This window comes from Acomys russatus, chromosome 32 (genome assembly GCF_903995435.1).
Source record: "Acomys russatus chromosome 32, mAcoRus1.1, whole genome shotgun sequence".
Taxonomy (NCBI): Eukaryota; Metazoa; Chordata; class Mammalia; order Rodentia; family Muridae; genus Acomys; species Acomys russatus.
The window spans coordinates 29,483,041-29,506,487 of NC_067168.1; the positions used below are offsets into that span (position 1 = coordinate 29,483,041).

A 23,447-nucleotide genomic window follows, 5' to 3' on the forward strand; every position below is an offset into this window, starting at 1 on the left:
TTCTAGAAGAACAGAAAATGCTCTTAATTAGTTCAGGCCCAACAATGGAATTTTAAAATCACATTTATGTTCACATATGTCCTAGGACTCTTAGAACAAACTGAGTGAATGGGATTCAAGTTAATGTAATCCATGTCTAAATGACACAGCTAGGCCAAATGAATGGGCTAAGTGAATATAATGCATGTCTAAACAGCATAGATAGTGCCTGAATGCACTGCTCTGGGCTACTGAACAGCATGCTTTAAAAAAAAAAAAAATCACAGAATCATACTTATAATTAGTGATCTTTACAGTCATGATATTTTATAAAACTTGTGAGCATTCATTTATGTAAGAATTTGTCTTAGTCAGAATCAAATATTTTTTAACAGCTTTATTTTTTTGTTATTTAAAAATTATTATTATTTAAAAAATTTTCAGTTTCCAATTGAAATTTTATACAATATATTTTAATTGAGGTTTCTCCTCTCTCATCTTTTCCCAGATCCTGCCCACATTTCCACCCATCCAACACCTTGCTTTTCTCCTCTCTTTAGAAAACAAACAAGCAAATGTAAACAAACAGCAGAATTTTAAAAAAGAAAACAACAAAGAAACACTTTAAGAAATACATATACAAATAAAACACACCCATAAAAAACAAAATCAGAAATAATATACAAAAGACCAGTAAGAATAAAAAGAGTAATAATGCCTAAACAAAACAGAATGAGAACGAGAGCACCACTGAGTTGTTTGGTTCTGGCCTTCACCACTGAGCGGGGGCCTGCAGGCAAGTGTTTACATACCCAGTGAGATCCACTGCAGAGAAATGACTTTGCTTTGTAAGCGGTTAGCCATCGGAGATACCTTCTGGGTTAGGGATTGTGTCCACTTTCCCCTCTCAGCCCTGGGACCCCATCTGACTTAGACCTACACAGGCCCTGTGTCTGCTCCCCGATCTCTGTGAGTTCATATGTACATCAGTCCTGTTGTATCTGGAAGACACTGTTTCCTTGGTGTCATCTATCTCATAGCCTTTCTGCCTCCTCTTCCACATAGCTCCTTGAGCTCTGAGAGGAGGACTTGATGAAAACATCCCATTTAGGACTATGTGTTCTCAAGTCTCACTATCTACATGTTGTAGGTCTCTGCATTAGTTCCCATATACTGCAGGAAGAAGCTTCTCCAATGATGGCTGAGCAAGACACTGATACGTGTATAGGCAGAATGTCATTAGGAGTCACTTTATTGCTAAATTCCTTTTGCATAACAATAGTATTTGGCTTTCTTACAGACCGATGGTCTCTCTAAACTCAGGTCACCCAAGCATAGTCAGGCTTGAGTTGTATCTCATGAAGTGGACCTTAAATCTAGTCAGATAGTTGTTGGTTTTTCCTACAACATTCGTATCATGCAGGCAGATCACCATTGTAGATTACAGAGTTTGTCCCTGGGTTGATGGTTACCTTTCTCCTCCTGTAATGTGAAGAGTACCTCTAGTGCCACCAACAGAACACTAGTCAGTAGGGGTGAAGGGTCTAGTTAGGCACCAGTGCACTTCTCCGTGTTCAGTGAGTTCTGTAGGCATTGTCTTCAGCAGTGGGGTCTTCCCATCAATCTGTGGAGATCAACCAATAGCCTTGGCAATAGCATGAGTTGTTTGGGGTTCTCATGGGGCCCCTTTTGGCAACAGCTCAATTAAATGTAACACATTCATGTCACTGATGGTTTCCCTCGGTGGTGAAAGATGTCTAGTTGGGGGATTCTCTTCTCCATTATTTGGTCATTCCATTTATATTTCTTTCACATATGTATATATTTTAAGAAACATGTACTGTAGGTGTCCATATGACCCTCAAGTGGCCCAGCTTTGTTTTGTTTTAAGCACTATGAGTTTAGTAATGGACATCTTAGCAGAATTCTGCAACTTAGACTAGCAGCCCCCATTTCAACAAAGTTTTCATTCTTACAGCCCAGGCTGGTCTTGAACATGAAATCTTGCCTCAGCCTCCTAAATGCTAGGGTTACAGACATGTGCCATCATGGGTTAAATATTCTGTTTCTGTGTTATTCAAAACTGTTTTTGAGTTAGGTTTAGCATGTCATTATAAGAATGTTCCTTGGTTACATTTAGTGTTCAGATTTTTCTCTCTTAAATTCTTACAGATTCATGCACACGGATACCTCCTGTAAGTGTCTTTTGCCTTGAATAACTGGCACTGAAAGGACTAGTTTTGTCTTTTCCTGTGACTGTGATTCCTGTGACCATGTAAAAATTCTGCCTTTCAGTTTGGGGCATTAAAGATTATTAAATTCAATTAAATTACATCCTAATACTGGGATTGAAAATGCCAACAACTCCGTGGACACACGTTGAGTTTGTTAGTAATCAGGCAGCGATACTGTCACCCCTAAAGGTCCTGATGACGATGGGAAAACAGGCAGCTCCAAAGCCACTCCAGAAGCATGTTGATGGAAACACGTCACTACTCCCCAGGACTCAGGCACCTTCAGGACGTGTGTATGTACGTCCTGAGCGTGCGCTAGGTGTTGGTTTTTAAAGGGGATTCCTCCTATTCCCCTCTCTCTTCCCTAATAAACCTCTTAAGAGGATCTGCTGCATGGCGTGATTCCATTCCTCCTTACAGCTCTGCCGTTCACTTCCTAACGGTTCTTTTGCCCTCTTTGGGTGCAGTTGCCGTTTCATTCATTCACTTATTTGTCTATTTTATTTTTCAAGACAGGGTTTCTCTGTGTAACCCTGGCTGTCCTTGAACTTCCTCTGTAGATGAGGCTGGCTTTGAGTTTAGGGATCCACTTGCCTCGGCCTCCTGAGTGCTAGGAGGTAGGGTGTCAAAGTTGAACTCACTATCATATTTAGGGGGTACTAAACAGTTTTCACCATCATGTACTAAGAAATGTAACCCCACTCCCACTGGAATCTGCACATGTAAAATGTACACTTGCAGGTGTGTAAAATGCACACTTAAAGGACCCTTTTCTCCTTGAAAGAACTTTACAGATCTGCATTTTTTTTTTTTTGTAGTTAAGAATTCTTCATGATTTGGTTAGAAATACATTAGTTTTTGTTTTGTCATTAAAGTAATGCATTTGTTTGTAACTCTATCTAGAAACATCCAGTATTTCGGTACGTTAAGATTCTGATAATGTCAACATCAGCCTTCAGCTGTTGGCTTAGGGAGTACATATGAGATCCAGCTACTTGTAAATATCTGTTCCAAGATGTGACACCACATAGGCACTCTGAAGGCCGAATGGACATTGTTACTGTTCTATACTTTCCTCAAATGTAGGCACAACCACAGATTTCTTTGTGACTTTCTTTTCCTTTATTTGAAAAAATGCTTTTTGATTGATGACTCCTTTGGATTATTTAGATAATTATAGCAGCTAACAGCTTAGCTGTCAAGATCTACCACTGATTGAGTAGTGAATGCAATCAGGAAAGCACAGTTGAGAGTTTCATGTTGGTTTTCTTGTCTTTATGGTACTACATTGTATTTAAAAAGCATTTTCTTGGGAAAAACAAATCAAGGAAATGACTTCCATGCTACTCTTATCAGCATGACTTATGGTACTCAGGGGATCCTTTTTTAAAAGGCATTTGAATAGTTTTTAGGTCACAGGGTAAATCAAATGTGCCCTGTGTGCCTGCTGGTTCTTTGTAAACAGTAGACATTGTCCTGGGAGAAAAATCTGTGGTTCTTCAGGGCTTGCATCTGTGGTATGGTTCATCTTACCCCAATTTGTCTAGTGCTCTAGAGGCTATTGCTGTGCACTGAGCAGGCTCACTTGAGAGACCCTTGCGTTTACAGTATTTCCACCAAGAGCAGTCTTTGGAACCATGGTGGTATCAAAGAGAAAGCTGCAGTTACCGGAAGATGCTTACTATTTTTAAAAGTATAGAACTCCTTCTTTTGTATATTTTCCATTACTAATTTTACAGGAGTGCTCAGAAGATTTGCAGTAGTTGCTTGTTTCCTTCATGGTTGCAGTTTTACACACCAACAATCTCAGTCCTAGTATTTAAGTATCAGATTCACAGTAAGAGATTAATATAAGGACAAAAGAACATGTAGAGATGAAAGGATCAGTTCAGACCTTAGTTTGGAAATAGAGGTTTAACATTTAGTATTCTTGCTAGGCCTGGTGGCGCACGCCTTCAACCCCAGCACTTGGGAGACAGAGGCAGGTGGATCTCTTGAGTTTGAGGCCAGCCTGGTGTACAAAGTGAGTCCAGGACAGATAAGTTTATATAGAGAAACCTGTCTCGAAAAAAAGTTAATATTCTTGATGTTAAGATAACTGCTTAGTTGTATTACTGTGATTTTAGTTGTCATGATCATTTTTTAAGAATAAGAAATTACCTGAAGAACAGTTCGAGCATTTCCAGAAGTGAGCATCTTCCCCTTCAGTGTTATCTGTAGCTGCTGAACTTTCAGGATCTCATGAGTCTCTGAGCATCTCTCCTGGTTGCTTTGGAGACTTATTCTTACTCTCTGCTTTATTTCTCTTAGAAGACCCCAGTGTTCAAAAGAAGCCGTGTATGAGTGTCTGTTCATGGAGAAAGTGGCATGAACAACCAGTTCTGTGTTAGTCTTGAGTTGTGTTGCAGATGTCTAAGGATTAGTCACACTACCAGCTACAGATGCTGATTTTGAGGTTAAGCGGTGTCTTAGTAGGTTAAGCCTGATAGGCTGAGTAGCTCAGGACACAGGCTGTATTCTTCGAAGCTCTGAAGCCTGAGAAGTCCAGCTTGAGGGTACAGATCAGAAGTGTTCTTCCTGCTGTGTCTTCACACGACACAAGGAAGATTGGACTTTGCTGAGGTCTTTAAAAGGCACTAATCTCATTCCTGGGAGCCCCACCCTTATGATGTAAACTCCTCCCAAAGCCCCACCTGCCAGCTCCATCACACTAGGCATGGGGAGTGCAACCTGGGAATGGCGAACAGTAAGTCTGTCATGTTCTGCTACTGGGCCTCCTAATTCACATCCTTCATACAGTAGATGGCTTTCATTCCCTCCTGACAGCCCTAAAAGCCCTAGCTCATTTGCCTAAAACCAGTCTCATCAGATCTGAGTGAGGCTTCAGCTTTAAGTTTTGGAAACCAAGCAAGTCACAGACTTCCAAAATGCAGTGTTGGGGAGGGTTTAGTTTGGTGCATCTGTCTCCAAAAGGATACAACAGAAATGAAAACAAACAAAACAGTGGTAAAACCCAGCAAACAAACACAATAAAAACTTAGACTCAGTTCTCTTTAGCTCAGTACTATGCCATCCAGGTCGACCTACAGCTGCTCATGAAAGTTCATTTGTGGCTCTCGGTCAGAGTCCCATCCAGGCAAGGCAGAGTATAGAGTGCATTTCATTGTACTGCTTTCCCACTGAATAGTAATATTTATTTACTCTAAGCTACCTGGCTCGGGGAGACTACTGTGCTAAAGCCAGTCTGGTGTTTTAAGTTCGCAGAGTAATGACACAAAAGTTTTGCCATCCAGTGGCCTCAGCCTCATATGTTAAGATGAAAACAACGGAAAGCCATGTCAGTATATATTGTTAATGAAAAAATAGTTTTTGTCCTTCCTCTTAAATAGCAAGATCACAAGCTATGTCTCAGGGCTCATGCCTGTAATGTCAGCATTTTAGCAAGATGAGAAAGGAGAATTGCTGGAGTCTCAGGCCAGCCTGGGTTACAGAGAAAGACTCCTACCAAGCCCCCCAAAATAGAGAATAGCATCCATCTGTACCTCCTTCTGCAAAGTGACCCCAAACTCTGATGGCTCTGGTGCTCACCATGTGAAAGGACAGCAGATTCCAAGAGGCAGTGCTGCTGCTTGAGAGTTCACATAGCATTGTGTAGTGGGTTGGAGTGTGTTACCTCCCCACCCCCATTCTCCAGCCGGTATATTGGAAACCTTAATCCCTGTAACTAAGAATGTGACTTTAAGAAACACCAAGGACAGCTGGGCATGGTGGCACATGCCTTTAATCGCAGCACTCAGGAGGCAGAAGCAGGAGGATCACTATGAGTTCAAGGCCAGCCTGATCTACAAAGCAAGACCAGCCAAAGCTACACAGAGAGACCCTGTCTCAAAAACCCAAAACAAAACAAAAACAAAAAAAGAAACACCAAGGACTGCCGGTGGCCAGCAGAAATTGGAACTAGGAAGAAAGGGGTCACTTTTTGGAGTAATTTTTAATGTTATTCCATTGTTGCTTTTTGTTTGTTTTGTTTTATATAGATTCTGTTAAGAAGTGTGGCTGTTGTTTACTAATGTAGGTTGAGTATCCTTCATCCAAAATGCCTGGATTTTTTTCCCAGTCTCAAGAATAATATATATATATATTGAGATGCTATGGAAATGGTACTCAAGCCTAAACACTTCTATTTTGTGTAATATTTGTAATGATTTTGTGCATGAAACAGTTTCATGCTGTGGAAATTTCTTCATTGTCACGCCAGCTCTGTAACTTCGATTTTGGTGCAGTTTGTATTAGGGACGTTCAACCTGTGAAAGACTTTAAAAAAAAAAAATCCATGTATTTTACACAGTGTTTCCAGATTTTGTTAATACTGAAAAACAATAATCCCAAGCTTAATGCACTGGGCTGGGATTTCACAGAAAGGCTTGTATTTGCCTGTGTGCCCCACCCCTCAGTGCTGCTCTTTCACTCACTGAGAAATGTGTGATTGGGCATGACTTTCACCTGTTTTCTCACCTTAGAAACCTAAGCTACCAGTGCAAGTTTCTCAGGGTTTGTTGTGAAAACCGAAAGTGATTAGAGACTCATTGCAAATACTTGAGAACTTTTTAGCTGTTGCACAGGCGGTGTTCTCTCTGCACAGCTTCCATTGTTGTGAGCTCCTCCAGGTGGCAGCAGGCTGGGGGTCGTCCCATCCAAACCCTTCACAGCAGTGTAACAGCAGCTCTGGGTACGCGTGGGGCCCGTGTTCCACATGTCTCCAGGCCTGGGCCTTCTCAAGAAGGGAAGGCCTCGTCAGTCCCTAGTGCTCCTGCTGCCTCTGCTCAGCTTCTCTTCTTACTGGTCATTCACATGCTGGTTTTGAGTAAATCTGACCTTTTACTCCGCTGGTGTAATAGGTGTTTCAGGGTGTTTCCATGTCAAGATAGACCTCGTGATGCACTTCTGTGTGCATGATGCCAGAGCTCTATCCCCAGCTCTGCAAAATAAGCAGATCAGAAACCCGGACTTCTTATGTTTTATATAAGCTGCACACTTCACTTATTGAGGATGTTCCATCGATTGAGATCATTTTCTATTTCCCAGCATAATTAACTAATTTTGGGGTAGCATGATATATGGCCAGTTTAAAAAAGTGGTTTCTTCAAACAGACCCAATTACTCAGAACAAATAATACTAGTATTCACATTAAAGAACATTAAAATGTTTTCTTTCCTACCCCAACTGGAGAAACTAACCAGTATGGTAGATGCACAGTACTCATCTTCTTTAAGAATTTGTTCAGCTGCTATTTTTGACCTGTAGCTATCTGTAGTCACCAGCACCCAGTTTTTAAATGTCCCCTCCTTATGCTGCTTTTCCTCTCCTAGTGGGCTTTTGGAGTGACGCTGTGGGAGCTCATGACTCTGGGCCAGACGCCCTACGTGGACATCGACCCCTTTGAGATGGCCGCTTACCTGAAAGATGGTTACCGAATAGCCCAGCCAATCAACTGTCCTGATGAACTGTGAGTTTTTGGATCTTGGACATGAGCTTTGATGCATTTTACTGTTTTATTATAAAAGTGGGAGAGCACGTTCCTGTGCTCACACAGAGCCTTCCCCTTGGAGAATGATGACCCTGCAGATGGGACTAGACCTTGTGGAAACAGCAAAGTCACTTGTTACTGCTCTTGGCATCTTGTGTCAGTGGTGGATAATCTTAAGTTACTAAAAGTTAACCTGAGAATCTAACATAATAGTGAAGAAACTGATGGCATACTGTGTGAGTTATCTGGCTTGTTTAAACAGTTAAAAAGATACAGTATTTAGAAAAACTTTTCTTGGGGTCCAAATTTGAATCGCCAACTCCCGCTAAAGACATGTATCATAGTGTTTGTGACCTACAACAGGGGTGTGTGAAGAAAGGCAGATTCCTGAAGCTCCTCGCAATCCTAGCTGCATCTGTGAGCTCCAGGTATTCTGTCTGGAAAAAGAAAACGAGAGAGGACAATACTCAACAATGTCCTCTGGCCTCCACATATATGTACACAACCACACAGACATGTACATATTCCACACAGTGGTAAAAACACACAGACACACATCTCTCTCATTATGACCATGACAGGCATCAGTTGATGCTTAAGGAAGATGCTCTGGGCTAGTGAGTGACAGGTACTTCCTGCCTCCTGCCATCATGTGGTTGACCTTATCTGTCTTGTCAGTGGAGCACTCAGGGGCTGCTTGGGGAAGTGGAAGCAGAAATGAATGTTGTCTGGAGAGGCCCTAGAACATTTCTCTGCCAGTTTTAGGCAGCAGCTTTGCTACAGATCAAAGAGTCCTGATTCCTCGGAGTCTTTCCCCAGCTGTCCAGGCTGACACAGGCCACGGCTCGGTCTTCTGTGTATCTACATGAAGCTCTAATTCTGATGAATATATTTTGTATTCTTAGGAAGAATTGAGATTACCGTGTGTAATCCCAAATCTCAGCCTGTAATTCTGAAACTGCTGACACATAGCACAACTGCGTGATTGTCTGTAGGGTGCCCTCTCCACACCACCCTTGAACAGAACACGTAACTGGCAGCAAACTGACTGAGGCCGTTACTAGCCACGTTTCCATGTCTCTCCGCAGGTTTGCTGTGATGGCCTGTTGCTGGGCCTTGGACCCAGAGGAGAGGCCTAAGTTTCAGCAGCTGGTCCAGTGCCTCACAGAGTTCCATGCCGCTCTGGGAGCCTACGTCTGACTTCCCTCCCAGCCCCACAGCCCGGAAGAAAGTGCCTGGTGCAGATGCTTCATGCAGTGCAGTGCCTGCAGGAGCATGTCTGCCTCCCAGAACACCGTGCCTTAGGAATGCTTTCAGACCTGAGCTTTTAAAGACCGACTTAATAATGTGGAGTATTTTTTAGATACCACTTTTATTAGGTTGAATGGAAAAGGGTTTTGTAAATTTCTTGGCCAAAAATTTTTTAAAAATATAGTTACTTTGGACTAGGGGGTGCATTCTTAAAAAATAAACAGTTTTTAAAAATATTTAGACACAGATATTTGGAATAGCTGTCTTAGTGCCAACTGCTTTTATTTTATGTTTTACTTCATTGAGGTAATGTAGGTGACTCACCTTTAAAGTTATTTTAATATTTTTGTCACTACTTTTGGGAACAGTTTGTCTTCAAAATGCGGTACTTTTCTTAGGGAAAACAGCACAACAAGGTGTCTGATTTGCCTTATACAAGGAAAGACAATATATTAGCAGAAGGAAAATTGAAGAAAAGGTAAAGAGAAAAAGAAACTACAAAACAAAAATAAAACATATTGCCCCTGCATGGAACATGGCTTTTGTGAACATGTTTAGTGAAAATGGTGGCTCTGCTCTCTTGTTTGGGGAAGCAGGCCTGAGTTTGTCACATCTCACTCAGCTTTCCTGTGCGCTGGAAGAAGGCTGAGGGCAGATTCGTAGGAAATAGTAGTGATCTTATTTATTTTCGCTCTCTAGGCTAGGAAATGATGCAGTTCCAGACAGTGAGCCCTCTCTAGTGCTGTGGTCCCTCTGTGCATACCTGGGCCTCGCCTCTCGAAGAGCTGGTGCTTCAGTTGTTGTGGGTTTGGGGTTTTTTTTGTTTTTTATTTTGTTTAAATTGGTAATTTTTATGCTTATCTTCAAGGCTGGCTTAAGTATAAATTTGTTTTTTAAAAACACTTGAAAAATTAAAGGAGTCATTTTATATGCAGGTATTCAAAATACTGCTCCTAATGTGTGATTGGTGGTTGCGTCTCAAAAGTCTTTGAACATGCAACAGCTAGATAGTCATATTTTTATCCTGTGAGAGTTTGACTCAGGTTACAAAACCCTAACAGAAGAGCAGCTGGCTCTGCTCAGCCTCGTGGCATGTTAAGAAGTTGGATAGCTCTTACAAGGAAGTATCACACAGAAACATGTTTCCAGAGCCAGTAAGTACTATGTATGTAGTTATGCACAGGGTTAGTCCACATGAGGGAAAGTTCTATGGTTCTGTGAACAGCCTGAACCAGCAACTGCCTGCCTCTGTGTCCATCCTCTCAGGGATATAAGGGAGAACGTGGGTCTGTTATATTAAAATAAGCCTTACGACTGAAAAGACAGCTTCCACAGTACAAGGCTCCCACAAGCAAGCCGGGCGCTCAGTGTCCTGCGTACAGTGTCCTGCGTATGACCTAATATGTGGTATTTTGTTCATGATGTACTTTGTCCCAAAATGTCAGGGTTTTAAATGCTCCCATTGAACCTTTTGTAGCTTAGAGGCTTTGTTAATGGCCTGTACCTCGGCATCCAGTCAACAAGCACTGGTGTACACATGGCCTGCGTAGAGCAGTTCTGCTCACCCCTTTTCCAGCACTCGGTGCATTTGTTTCGTTTTCAGATGGAAACAATGGTGAGAAGTCATAGTTCTTTGTATAGAAGTTGTTTTAAAAAGGCAACGTGCTGGAGCCTTCCTCTTTTTGTGCCAATCTATATTTGGGCTCGCAAAGTTAAATATGTTCTCTGTATTCGGCACTGTGAAGTCTACCTCAGGGCGCCTTTGCTCTCACTTTGTGATCTAACGACCTAGGACCTTTGGCCTCTGGAGACAATGCAGAAATCGGCCGCATGCCTATGCAAAAATTCGTAGTGAAAGAGTTTAAGCCTTCACCTAGTGACACATAAATCTTGGACTAGATCTTAAGTGTTTATCTTTGCATGTACAAGAGGTTTGTTAACATAACTCTTTTAGAGTCCAAATCTCACTTTGTAGCCTACAACACTTGATGCCCAGGCCTCAGCCTCCTGAGCAGTAGAATTATAGATGCGTAACACCACGCCCAGCTAGACATTTAATTTAAGTATATGTGTGTGTGTGTGTGTGTGTGTGTGTGTGTGTGTGTGTCTTTGTCTGTGTCTTCCTTAGTTGGCCTCCACTGTATTATTTTGGAGCTCACTGATTGTCCAGACTATTGGCTAGCAGGCTTCAGGGCTTCTCCTATGTCTTCCTCCCCAGCGTGGATTACAGGTTTACACAGCTGCACTTGACTTTTGTGTATATGCTGGGGATTGAGCTCAGGTCCCTATGACAGGTGCTTTACTACACCTCCCCAGTCGCCCCCATCCTACCCTCCCCCCCACACCCCTGACCTAGAGGTTTGTCAACTTAAACCAGTTGTACTTAATCACAGGAGGAAAGTGTATCTAAAGAGTGTGAGGATTTGTCTTCAGAGCCGGGCAGGCCCGAGGGAGCATTCATTGGTCACCGTTTCTGGCTTCACGGAAACACCGGAGTTAGCATTATGAGTAAAGATCTTTCGGCCCCAAGTTGTCTGGAGCCAGAATGGCCTTGGCCTGACCAGGTCAGGAAGTGCAGCGCACAGTACGTGTGTTTGAGTTCTGTGTTGGAATCTCCAGGCAGTATCCCTCTGGCCTTTGCTTCCCCCCTTTCCCTCAAGATCCATAGATGCCTTAGCTGAAGGAGAGGGTTGTGTATTTGACCTGACGGCCATTTTGGTCACCTAAACAGACTTAGTTTGTGGTAAGTGCTCCCTTAGGATCCCCCTCACCTCTTCTGGGAAGGCAGGAAAAGGAAGAGACAGGAGCCTGGCCTGCTGGCTTTGGTGGGAAGCTCCCCACTCCCCCTTCCCTGGCCACTTCGGTCTCTGCACACACGTTAGGCTCCCTTTGTTGCTGGCCTCGCCCTCTGGGCCCCTCTTGAAGGAACGCTGTTCTCTTTCCACAGGATGTGGCCCTTAGGTGCATTAAAACAATATAAGATCTGGAAGCCGATATAAATACTGGATTTTCCCATCACTGCCTCAGCTCAGTGCTGTGTTTTAGAGATGGGAAGCTGATAACCTGACCTCCTCATTTTACAAATGAAGGAAATGGAACGCACTATTGCTTGCAGATACAAGACGTACAACAGGCTGTGTCTTGTGTATTATAGGAGGTGGGTGTGCTTTTCAGGAAGGGGAATTGATATGGTAGGACACCAACCAACACTCCATCAGTTTAGTAGAGTCAGGTGAGTATAGATTCTTGTATTTGGTCTTCTGAACCCACGGACAGAGTGCTATTATTGGCCAAAGTATTCAAAAATGAAATTACCAGGAGGGAAGGTCCAGACGTAAATGGGCAGGTGTGCCATGAGGGTCTAACATGAAGAAGTTCAGACTGTGGTCTGCAGGAAGTAGAAACTCAATAAAAGTGTCACATCAGAGAGAGATACAGCCATATTTGTTTTAGTTGTTGCCACTGTACGTCGTGCATGGCACTAACCACCAGCAGTCCTGTAGAGTGGCCTTCTTAGTTCCATTTTACAATCAAGGAAATGAAAGTTGAGCTCAGTTGCCGAAGTGTTACTTTGTTTTAGTCCAGGGAGTTTGGCTAAAACACTGCCATTGAGATGAGAGGAAAGGCTTCGCAAGGGTGGCAGGACATCTTAGGAGACCCTGCTTGTTGGTCTCCATTTCTAATGATAAAAATGTAGTATTACTGATGGAAGTGCAAGGTTGGCTAAGGGCTTGCAAGCCTCATAGGAGCTTGAGTTTTTTCAGAGAAATTAGAAAGGGAGCAAATGAAAATGGTGCACGGCTATGGTAAGTCATGTGGACTCTGCTAAAACAAATAGTAGGTTAAGTAAATGCTTCTTACATTGTAGTCCAAAGGGAGGAGGGTGGCTACATCCCAGGTCTCCCTTCATCCTGCCCTTCCATACACAGACCATTTTAATGTGGCTGCGTGGCCAGTGCTAGATTGCAACCGCAACACTGTAGCTCCCAGAAGAGGGTATGGGCTGCAGTGAAAAGTTGTTTCCTTATCATTAAGTGATAGAAAAGCATGCCTCCCTGCCCTGAGTCACTTCTGCTGACATCCATCGGGAAAGACTTGGGCACCAGCTGCAAGGGCATCATTTAGAAAAGAGTGTTACTAGGCAGCTGGCTGGGAGGAAATGGATTTGCAAGCAGCAGTCTACCAAAGAAGAGAAGAATTGACAGAGGAGTTACTCACACACAGGTTGGGGTTTTCTGGACACGTGAGGCTAGCAGCACTCGAGAGTTTAGGCTGGTGGGGAAAGAGAGTTACCTGGCTGTCTTAGGGTTTTATTTCTGCAATGAAACACCAAGTTGGGGAGGAAAGGGTTTCTTCAGCTTGCACTTCCACGTTGCCGTTCATTACTGAAGGAAGTCAGGACAGAACTCAAGCAGGCCTGCAACCTGGAGGCAGGAGCTGACGCAGAGGCTGTGGAGGGGTGCTGCTTGCTGGCTGGCTTCCCATGGCTTGCTCAGCCTGCTTTCTTATAGAACCCAGGACCACCAGCCCAGGGATGGCATCACCCACTGACCAGTAATTGAGAAAATGCGTAACAGCTGGATCTCATGGAGGCATGTCCTTAACTGAGGCTCCTTCCTCTCTGATGACTTTAGCTTGTGTCAAGTTGACACACAAAGCCAACCAGTATGCTGCCCAGCTAAGCAAAGTATCTGGACCAAGACACTGAAGATCTGAGCACCTTAAGCCTATGAGTTTCCAGAGTAAATGTGTGGCTAAGGCAGAAAGTAGGTGAATGAGAGCTGGTGGTTGGTGGCTAGAGTTGAGTCTTGATTGGAGCCCAAAGTGTCTTAGTTATGGAAGATGAGCTCCCTGCACCCATGGTTTGGGGGGTGAAGGGTTTGGGGTGGACCAGTCACAGCGCGGCCGTGGGCAGCAGTGGCATCCTAGCACACAGCACCCTCAGTCATCTGTTGGCGTGCTCTAACACAATACCTATGGTGCCTGAGGGAAAGAGGAGAGCGTATGTTTACTTAGTTTGTGGAGGTTTCACTTCACACGGGGCCAAGATCGTGCTTTTGAACTTGTGGCAAGGCAGGATGACATGGCAGGTCACACATGGTGGACTAAACGGTTCCTTGATGGCAGAAACCAGAGAGAAAGGAGATGCCAGGGTCCCAATATTTTTTTAAAAGGCATGACTCCTTTTGGCTGGAGGGTCTGTAAATAGGCCCCAGCTCTTAAAGACTCTACTAACTCACAATTATGCCTTGAACTGGGAACCAAGCTTTTTTTTTTTTTTTTTTTTTTTTTTTTTCCTCAAGCTGGAGGAAAGGGTTCATTTCTTTTACAGTTATGGTTCATCCTAAAGGGAAGTCAGAGCAGATGATCAAGGCAGAAACCTGGGTGTTAAAGGTTATTTTTATATAACTGCTTGTTTCTCTTACTTTATTTCTTAAACTGGCTATCACACAAATAATTGAGACCTTTTTGTTTATAAAGCTTTACAACACAGTTTTGAGCAGTTTAAGTCTGTTCTTAACCCACTTTGTTATCCTGACTCCATCTTTGCCAAAATCCTCACACTACTTGCCTTTTGGTTCTTTCTTTGCTCCAGCTGAATCTTCTTCATCTCCCCTGCGCCTCTGCCTGTGGCTCAGGAACCAAGCTTTAGCACATGGACCTTTGCTGGGACATTGGCCCAACCTGTAGCGTCGTCTGGTCCCTGACCCTCTACACATACCATATCTTTCCTACTTGCCACCCTGAATCGGTTCCTCCACACCTACTGCAGTTTAGGAAAGGCTCCTTGTTGTGTAAAACCCACCTCTCAAGAGGTTCTGCTGTGTCTCCAGCCTCTCAGAGTCTCCGCTTTTGGTCTGGTACACATTGCCACATGAGCCTCTGGGGGACATTTCACATTTAGACCACTTGGTAGGCTGAGCCTGATCTCACCTTGACTGTTTTCTAAGCAGCTGACCATGCTAGAACCCCTCTTGACCCAGGGACTATCTAGTTGGCACTCCAGCCTCGCCAGCATCTCTCTGTTGCGCCCTGCCCCTGCCTGCCCCTCTATCCCCCTGCTAGCCTCTCACCAGCTTCCCTTGAACTCAGCTCTAGTCAGCAGCTCCTTGCTGGACAGTGTTCTGGGAGATCTTCACTACCAGAAGAGCTTCATATTTGCCCCCACCCACCCACCCCCGCCCCATGCTCTTCCTGGGCTCCTCAACCTTGTTCTGTGTATGGTGTTCTCTGCTAATGCCTCTCAACTTCCATCACCCCTCCCTGCCTTCCTGTTGGGAGAATATTGAGTTGCCTCCTCCTCCTCCTCTCCATTCTCAGTGTCTGCCCTGACTGGGCCCAGGACCCTTCCTTTCTGGGGTACTGGCTCCCTCTGTAGGCCCCAGACTTCACAGGTGCCAGATTCACTGACACTTGTCAGTACATCCTCCTGCTTGAAAGGCCTTTCTTCCTACCTTCCTTCCTTCCTTCCTTCTTTCCACACTTAGCTCTTCTGCTCAGGGGTCCACCTTTCCTATCCCCCAATTTTTTTATTCCTGTGGTTCCTATTTCAGTCTTGAGTCCCTGCCCCTCACTTTTCTGTGCTCAGCACCTGGGAAAGACCATCTGACACCTCTCAACCCTAATATTGAACCTAGTCCCTCCTCTACCCTTCATAGAGCCACCAGGGACCCACCCTTACTGCTTCATAGCTCTTCCTCAGTCATCCGTGGGTTGAACTTGTGGACTCTTGACTGTCCTCTCCAGACTCCGTTGCCTCAGGGCAGCTTCATCTGCTCTCTCAGGAGCATTGATTATAAGTGGTCTTTGATTATGTTTTGATGATCACTTAGGCTCTGACAGGTTGTTGTGGTAAATAGTTTTGTTCAATCAGCAATACATATAATCATGAATGGAGGTGTGTGTGTGTGTGTGTGAGAGAGAGAGAGAGAGAGAGAGAGAGAGAGAGAGAGGGAGAGAGAGAGAGAGAGAGAGAGAGAGATGTCTATTGTAAGTTCTCGAAACAAGGGCCACTCCACCCCCTCCTCTGCAATTTCCTTTGGCTTAAGAGTTTATTAAACATTTCTTCTTGGAGTTGCTCATTTTACTGACTAAATAAAAGTATTCCTTCTCACTGAGAAAATGTACATATATGGAATTCATTATTCTAAAAGTTTGTATTGGCCAGAAGAAGAAGAAAAAAACTAAATATATTCCAAAGGCTTAGAAGAAGGTGTCCAGACACAGGACTATCAAACAGAGAGATGGCCTTATCCTCAGTGTTGACCTGTAGAGGGAGCCATGTATAGAGTTTTGTTCTTGTTTTTTATGAAAACCCCACTGGTAGGGGGCCATTCTCACAGTGCCGGTACCTCTCACACTCTTGCCAGTCACTACTCAGCCGACACTATCCAGCTAGCCCCAGGAGCTGCTTTCCTAGTAGAAGTAGAAACTTTTAACACTTGACCCTGATGTCTGCATGCAGACCTGCCTGAGACCACAGGGCGCCTGCTGGGGTTGGGCTGCAAACTTGGCTGTGAGCCACTGAGGAAATGGCCTGTGACCTGACATCAGCCATGCCCTGCTTCATCAGTTCCCTCACAAAACGTCACCTAGAATGCCAGGCCGCAGAGTTGACAGTTGGCTGACCTTCCCCAAGGGCGGCACTTCATCTACAGAATGGTTTTGCGACAAATGGCCTGTGTCTTCCTGACCTTGGAAATTGGGTTCCTTGTAAAAAAAATTTTTTTTTGGTAGTGAAATTAGTACAGGACACCTTGTTATATACTTACAAATACACTTCCTTACTAGGCATAGGTTACTAGACAATTGCTTTGAAGTTGTTTACTGGAGTTCTACTGAAATGTAGATTTTTCACAGCCCTGTGTACTTGCTACAGTAAGCGTTTGATTTTCTTGCTGTTTGAGAGAAAATGTCAAACTCTGAATATAGGCTTTGGATTTATTGCTGGGTCAATAAAGTCTTAAGAAAACTAGTTTTGCCAGGCGTGGCACTGAGGAGGCAGAGGCAGGTGGATCGCTGTGAGTTCGAGGCCAGCCTGGTCTACAAAGTAAGTCCAGGACAGCCAAGGCTACACAGAGAAACCCTGTCTCAACAACAAAAAACAAAAATCAAAAAAACTAGTTTTGAAGGCTTCTATGGCCTCTTCCTATTCCATCAACCTGGTCTCTCAGGTATATTTGGAAAACATCCTTTCTCATGTTAACTCTTAACTCAGAGGGACTGTGATCAGCTCTCGGTGTCATCTCTGCCCTTATCCTCTTTCAGAGAGAATGCATAGGTTTAAAACTCAGTAGTTATGTTTTTCTCTAATAGAGGCACATCCATCCATTCATCTATATCTATCTATCCATCTATCTATCGACAGCGTATTACTATCTATCCCTGGCTGTTTAGGCTGGCCTCTAACTCATAGAGATCTGCCTGCTTCTGCCTGTATCACAAGCATGTGCTGATATGCCCAGCAAGGCTGCATTTCTTAAAAATTTCCTTTTTACCTAAGTGACTACTTGAATATTTGTATTTTGAGAACAGATTGTATTCCTGACTCCCTATTATCTTTTTATAAAAACCAAAACCAAAACCAAAACCAAAACAAACCAAAACAAAACAAAAAAAACCTATGTTAAGCCAGCAGTGATGGTGTACACCTTTAGTGTTTACTGACAGAATTATTCTAAGAGCCAGGGTCATCATAAATCTCACTTACCATCAGGCAAAGGAATGAAAGGAAACACGTTATCTTCATTGTGGGTTCTGAGCTGGCAAGAAAAGTGACTCCCAAGGAATGAACAATCCCAGGGTGGTAACTGCATGGACTGAAGTTTGAGATGTACCAATCACACGGTCATGGTTGAGGGAAGCTATCAGTTGACCAGTTAGCGTTAGAAGAAACCAGTGAGAAGCCAGGTGTGGTGGCACACACATGTAATCCCAGCACTCAGGAGGCAGAGGCAGGCAGATCTCTGAGTTTGAGGCCAGCCTGGTCTACAGAGCAAGGGCAGCCAGGGATATTACACAGAGAAACACTGTTTAAAAAAAAAAAAAAAACAGGAGGAGGAAAAGGAGGAGGAAGAAGGAGCCAGTGAAATAAATCACTAGGAGTAAATATAGCAAACAGGACACACATGCTTGATCCAGAGCCTATAGATTTTGATAAACAAGGAATAACATCAGAGAAACTTCTAAAGTAGAGGCCTCAGGTCAGAGTTTTGCTAGAATAAACTACTGGTTCTGTGGGTTCTGTACAGTCATGAATGAACTCTATGGTCCTGGAAATGACACAGCTGGAATGACAGCAGACCCTGCATTGCTCTCACCTAGTCTTCCCCAGGTCAGCCAACATCTGTCTTCTTCCTAAATAGGTGGAGTTGTGTACGTATGCACTGTAGCAGCTGCGCCTCTTGTACGGGCTCACAGGTGGCTGCTTAGAGGCAGACAAGCTGTGATAGTTACTGTTAGTTCTGTCAACATTGTCTGGGAGAAAGGACTCTGGGTATGTCTCTGGAAGATTACCTTGATTATGTTAGTGGCGATGGAAAGATTTGCCCAATGTGGGTGACACCATTCCCTGGGTGGGACCCCGAAATACTTAAATAGAGTAAGGGAGCTTAACAGCAACGTGTGCCCATCCTTCTTTGCTTCCAGCCCATACTTTTCACTAGAATAAGCCCTTTCTCAAGTTGCTTTACATTTTTTTCCACAGTCTTAATTATGTTGTGTGTGGTGGGCTGTGCATCTATCCATGCCATGCCACAGCACATGTGTGGCCACCAGAAGATAGCCTGTGGGAATCGGTTCCCTGCTTCTACCGTTTGGTACCAATTGATGGAGCTCACACCATCAGACTTGAGTCACCTGGTAGCCCATAATTTTACTTTTGTCAAGAGTGTTTTATATCAACAGCATAGTGTTTTAAGACACTGGCCACCCTCCATCAGCCATGCCCTGAACTGTAATTTAGGACCATGAAGTCTTGTTTTCATTTGTTTGTTCAATCCCACCTCCCACGGGTCAGACTCCTTCCTGGTCCTACCGGGTCAGGTTCTCGGAACCTGCACCTTGCCTGAAAGCCAGGCACAGTTACACATTTCTGTGCTCCCAGAACTCTAGAGGCCGAGGGAGGATCCCTACTGGAGGCCAGCCTGAGCTACATGGAAGCTTCTTGTCTTACCAAAACAGACAACACAAAAGGGGGAAATGTCAGTTCAAGGGAAGAGAGAAAACCACCCTGAACATTTCTGGAATCCCAGACCTGGACCATGAGTTTCCCTTTTGAATGAAAGCCTCAAACCTCACACGGCCCTCGGCATCCTTGTGCAGTCTCATTGCTGTTATGATTAGGCTCTAGAATGTCTCCCCCAAAAGGTTCCTGCACTGCTGCTATGGTTAGGACCTGGAATGTCTCCCCCAAAAGGCTCATGTATTAAAGCTTTGGTCCCCGGCTGGTGGTGTTACTTGGGACATAGTTTGTCACAGTGATGAAAAGTCAATTACACTTCACGCCTTTTCATAGATTTACAAGCCCCCTCCCTCTCTTCCTCTATCCCTTCCTCCCCTCCCCCTTTTCATCACTGTGGCAAAATATGTGACAGAATAACCTAAGAGGAAGAAGGACTTTAGCACATGGCTTCTGAGGTCTCAGCCTACACTGGCTTAGCTCCTTTGCTGTGAGCCTGAGACACAGCTGGGCATCCTGGCAGGAACCCTACTGGAGAGAAAAGCAGTTCATTTCGTTTCACAGCAGATGGGAGGCAGGGAGAGACAGAGGGACAAACTACAGTCCCCAAGGACATGACCTGTGATCTACCTCCTCCAGCTAAATACCACCTCCTGAAGTTCCTGAACTTTTTTTTTTTTCCTGTAGTTTAAGCTGCCCAGCAATTTTCTGTATTACCCAAGTTGACCTCAAGACCTCCCAAGTGAGCTGGCATGCCTGGTTCCCTTCTTCATTTCCAGCCTCACCTCATTTGGAGACCTTAGGAGACACCAGAAAACACATCTGTGTTCTTGATGCTACCAGTGTTTGAAATCATCAGCACCTGTTTTCACATCTGTCTCTCCCTCTAGGGTGGGCTTGCATCCCAGTCTGAGAAAGGCCAGTACCATCTGGTGTCTGACCCTTGCTCACTCTTGACTTCTCAAGGACTCTGTTTTCTCTCTCTATTATATTTGCAGTCTCAAACTGGAGTGAACATCAGCCACCTAGAGTCTGGAGTGGAGCCTGTCATCCAGCCTTTCAGTTGTTCCAGGCTGCTGCTGTTTTTGTTGCTGCTGCTGCTGCTGCTCCTAGTCTGAAGATCACAGTGACCATAATGCAGCAGTTTTCAGCTCTTACTACAGTCTCTTTTTTTCTTACTACAGTCTTAAATTTGAGTGAATTTTTAAAAACCCACCCAAGATACCCTGGCCATGGCCCAGAACAAATCAGTATTTAGGCATCAGTATCTTTTTTTAAAAAATGTTTCCTACATAATTCCAATGTGTAGCCAAACTTAATAACCAATGTAATAATTCCTTTTTCTTCAACTTTTGTTACACACACACACACACACACACACACACACACAACCACACACATGGGTGGGGGTGCAAGGAGGAGAGGCAAAGGCAGAGAGATTGAGTGAGCACAGCGTGTGCAGGCATGCGTGCTCCATGGTGCATGCGTGGAAGTTAGAGGGCAACCTTCAGTTGTTGGTTCTCTTCTTCCATTGGGTGTCAGGGATCAAGCTCAGACCATCAGGCTTATGAGGCAGCACTTCCAATCACCAAGCCATCCTTCTAGCCCACCAGTGTAGCAATTCTAGTGAAGTTCTTAGTTCAGGATTTGGTCAGCTGGAAAGTTAAACACACCCATCCATAAAGCTAAGGTAGGCTTCACCTCTGCTGCTCATGTTATCTTATCGCTCACTGTCTCCAGGTTTCTATTACTCTGATAAATGTGATCAAAAGCTACTGGGTCAAGAAAAGCGTTGTTTCTTCTTAAGACTCTGGTCATACTCCATCACTGGGGGAAATCAGAGCAGGGACTTGGGCAGGAACTTGGAGGCAGGAACTAAAGCAGAGGCCATGGAAAAGTGCTGCTTACTGGCTTGCTCCTTAAGACTTGCCCAGCAGGGTTTATTATAGAGCCCAAGACCACCTGCCCAGGGGTGGCACAACCTCTGAGGGGCTGGTCCCCCCCCCCATCAATCATCAATCAAAAAAAATGGCCCACAGGCTTGCCCATAGGCCAATGTGGTGGGGGTGTTTTCTCTGTTTCCTCTTCCCAAATGACTCTAGCTTGTGTGTGAGTTGACATAAAACTAGCCAGCACTCTCATCCCGACAGTGAGACATGGTCAAGAAGTAATGGGGGTCGGGGATGACTTGCAGATGATTTTGTAATGAATCCAAAAAGTAGGGGGAAAAAAACCAATCATCTAATAAAACAAATGTAAAATACTCATAACTATGAGACCTAGCAAAGAGAACTTACCTAAGTGTCTTACTTTCCAATAGCTAATAATAAACAGAGTGATCATTTCTTTAAAAAAGAATTGGATGAAGAGAGCTTTTTAAAAGGCTGACATAAATAAGGAATAAACAAGTCAACAAACGCTCAACACACGCATGGCTTAGCAGACCGAAAACAGCTCTGATTACATGGTGATGCTGACCGTTTCTCATGAGGAGATCCAAGATCATAAACATGTCAGTCCTCCCCAAGTTTACTAATGCAGCCTGTGTGGTTACAACACGGACTTGGCAGGCACCATCTCTCATTTATCTGGAAGAGAAACGGTTAGGTAAACAGTGCATATGGCACTTCTGCTTTGCAGACTAGGAAACTGAGGCACAGTGGGCCCATTTCCCAAACACTTCTGGAACATGAGAACCCAGGAGGGAGAAGCTGAGAGTGGGGTGGGGCACAGGGGGATGATCTCCAGTTCACAGAGTTTGGAGTTTTGATTGGCAAGCCAAGGAGCCTGCATCTGAGAACAGGAATAAGGGCATTTGTTGCTTACACTCTTCCTTGCTGCTTGTTTATGGTAAGGGGTAAACCGACTACAGCTAATAAACATCACTGAAAAGTACACAGAGCTCTGAGGTTGAAAAATGAGGGAACTGACCCATGTCAGCGTCAGAACGTCTGGGCGACATTGTGGTTGGATGGGCCCCTGAGATCTGTTGTACTGGTTTACAGAGAGTACTCTGTCCTTTTGGGTCCGTAGTCCTACAGAAACAGCCAAGCATTCTAAAGGTGCTCAGTTTCCACTTTACATAACACTGTGAGAAGATACATCAGCACTGATGATTTTTATTTGGGATGGTTTGGGACACTTTATGGATGCAGAGGGCCCAGTGCCTCCTAGTGATGCCGCAGCTTCATAGCCTGGTGAGGCAGATGTCTAGACTCGTGAGCAGGCCAGCTCCTGTGTTCCAGCTCCTGTGTTGGCCATGGCTGCGGGCTGTGATAGCCTGCTTTGTTGGAGACCAGCCTGAGGCCTGAGAGGAGAGGCCGTGGGATCATGACTTTCCTTCCTTCCTTCCTTCCTTCCTTCCTTCCTTTATTTATTTATTGATTGATTGATTGATATGAGTGTTCTATTTGCATGTAGGCCAGAAGAGGGCACCAAACCCCATTATAGATGGTTGTGAGCCACCATGTGGTTGCTGGGAATTGAGCTCAGGACCTCTGGAAGAGCAGCCAGTGCTTTTAACCGCTGAGCCATCTCTCCAGCCCCCAATGACAAAGTCTTTTAATTTTTAATGAACTCCAAATTACTGATCTATTTTATTGCTTACACTTACCTAATGTGTGTGAGAAATTGTTTCCTGACTTCTAAGACTTAGTCTACTGATCCCTTCCACGAACTGTAGTTTCAGCACAATTCTAAGTACTTTACAGTTTTTAATATTTACATTATGACCCACTGCAACTTACTTTTTACAAATGATCTGAGGTGAAAATTCAAGTTCGTGTGCAGATACTCTTATTTCTAAACCATCTGTTAAAAATAATTCTATTTTCCTTATTCTGTGATCTTGACCAAAAAACCAGGTGGATCCTTTTCTAGACTCTTTTGTTGGTCGCCACGTTTATGCTTTTGCCGTCATCGTTACTATCTTATTGCTTTAGATCTGTTGAGTGTGTGGGAGTGCACATGTCTGTGAGGCCAGAGGACAACCTCCACGCTGTTATTTAGGAACCATCAGTCTTGCTTTTGGGGATCTGGGCCTCCACAGTTAGGCTAAGCTAGAAACTCTTGGAATGGCCAGTGTTAGTGTAGGCTCAATTTTCTTAGCAAATATAGTTTATTACGAACTTATTAACCGAGAGTACTTCACTTATAACCCAATTAAACCTAAACAATAGGAAAAGGAAGATTAAAGAATACAATAATGAAACCATAAGGATATCAGTTCCAAGGAGTGATTCTCCTGGCGTAATCAGCAGGATTTCTTCTGCTGGA

The 23,447-nt window shown here is 44.1% G+C and overlaps 1 protein-coding gene across 1 annotated transcript in view; it reads left to right on the forward strand.

Moving 5' to 3' along the window:
• Positions 1-9,937, forward strand: part of Ryk (receptor like tyrosine kinase) — an 80,358-nt gene extending 70,421 nt beyond the window's left edge. Inside the window, exons 14-15 of the mRNA XM_051140750.1 lie at positions 7,584-7,720; positions 8,830-9,937. Coding sequence (XP_050996707.1) covers positions 7,584-7,720; positions 8,830-8,941 — 249 coding nt within the window. The 3' untranslated portion in view covers positions 8,942-9,937. The remainder of the gene's footprint in view (positions 1-7,583; positions 7,721-8,829) is intronic.
• Positions 9,938-23,447: the final 13,510 nt, after the last annotated feature.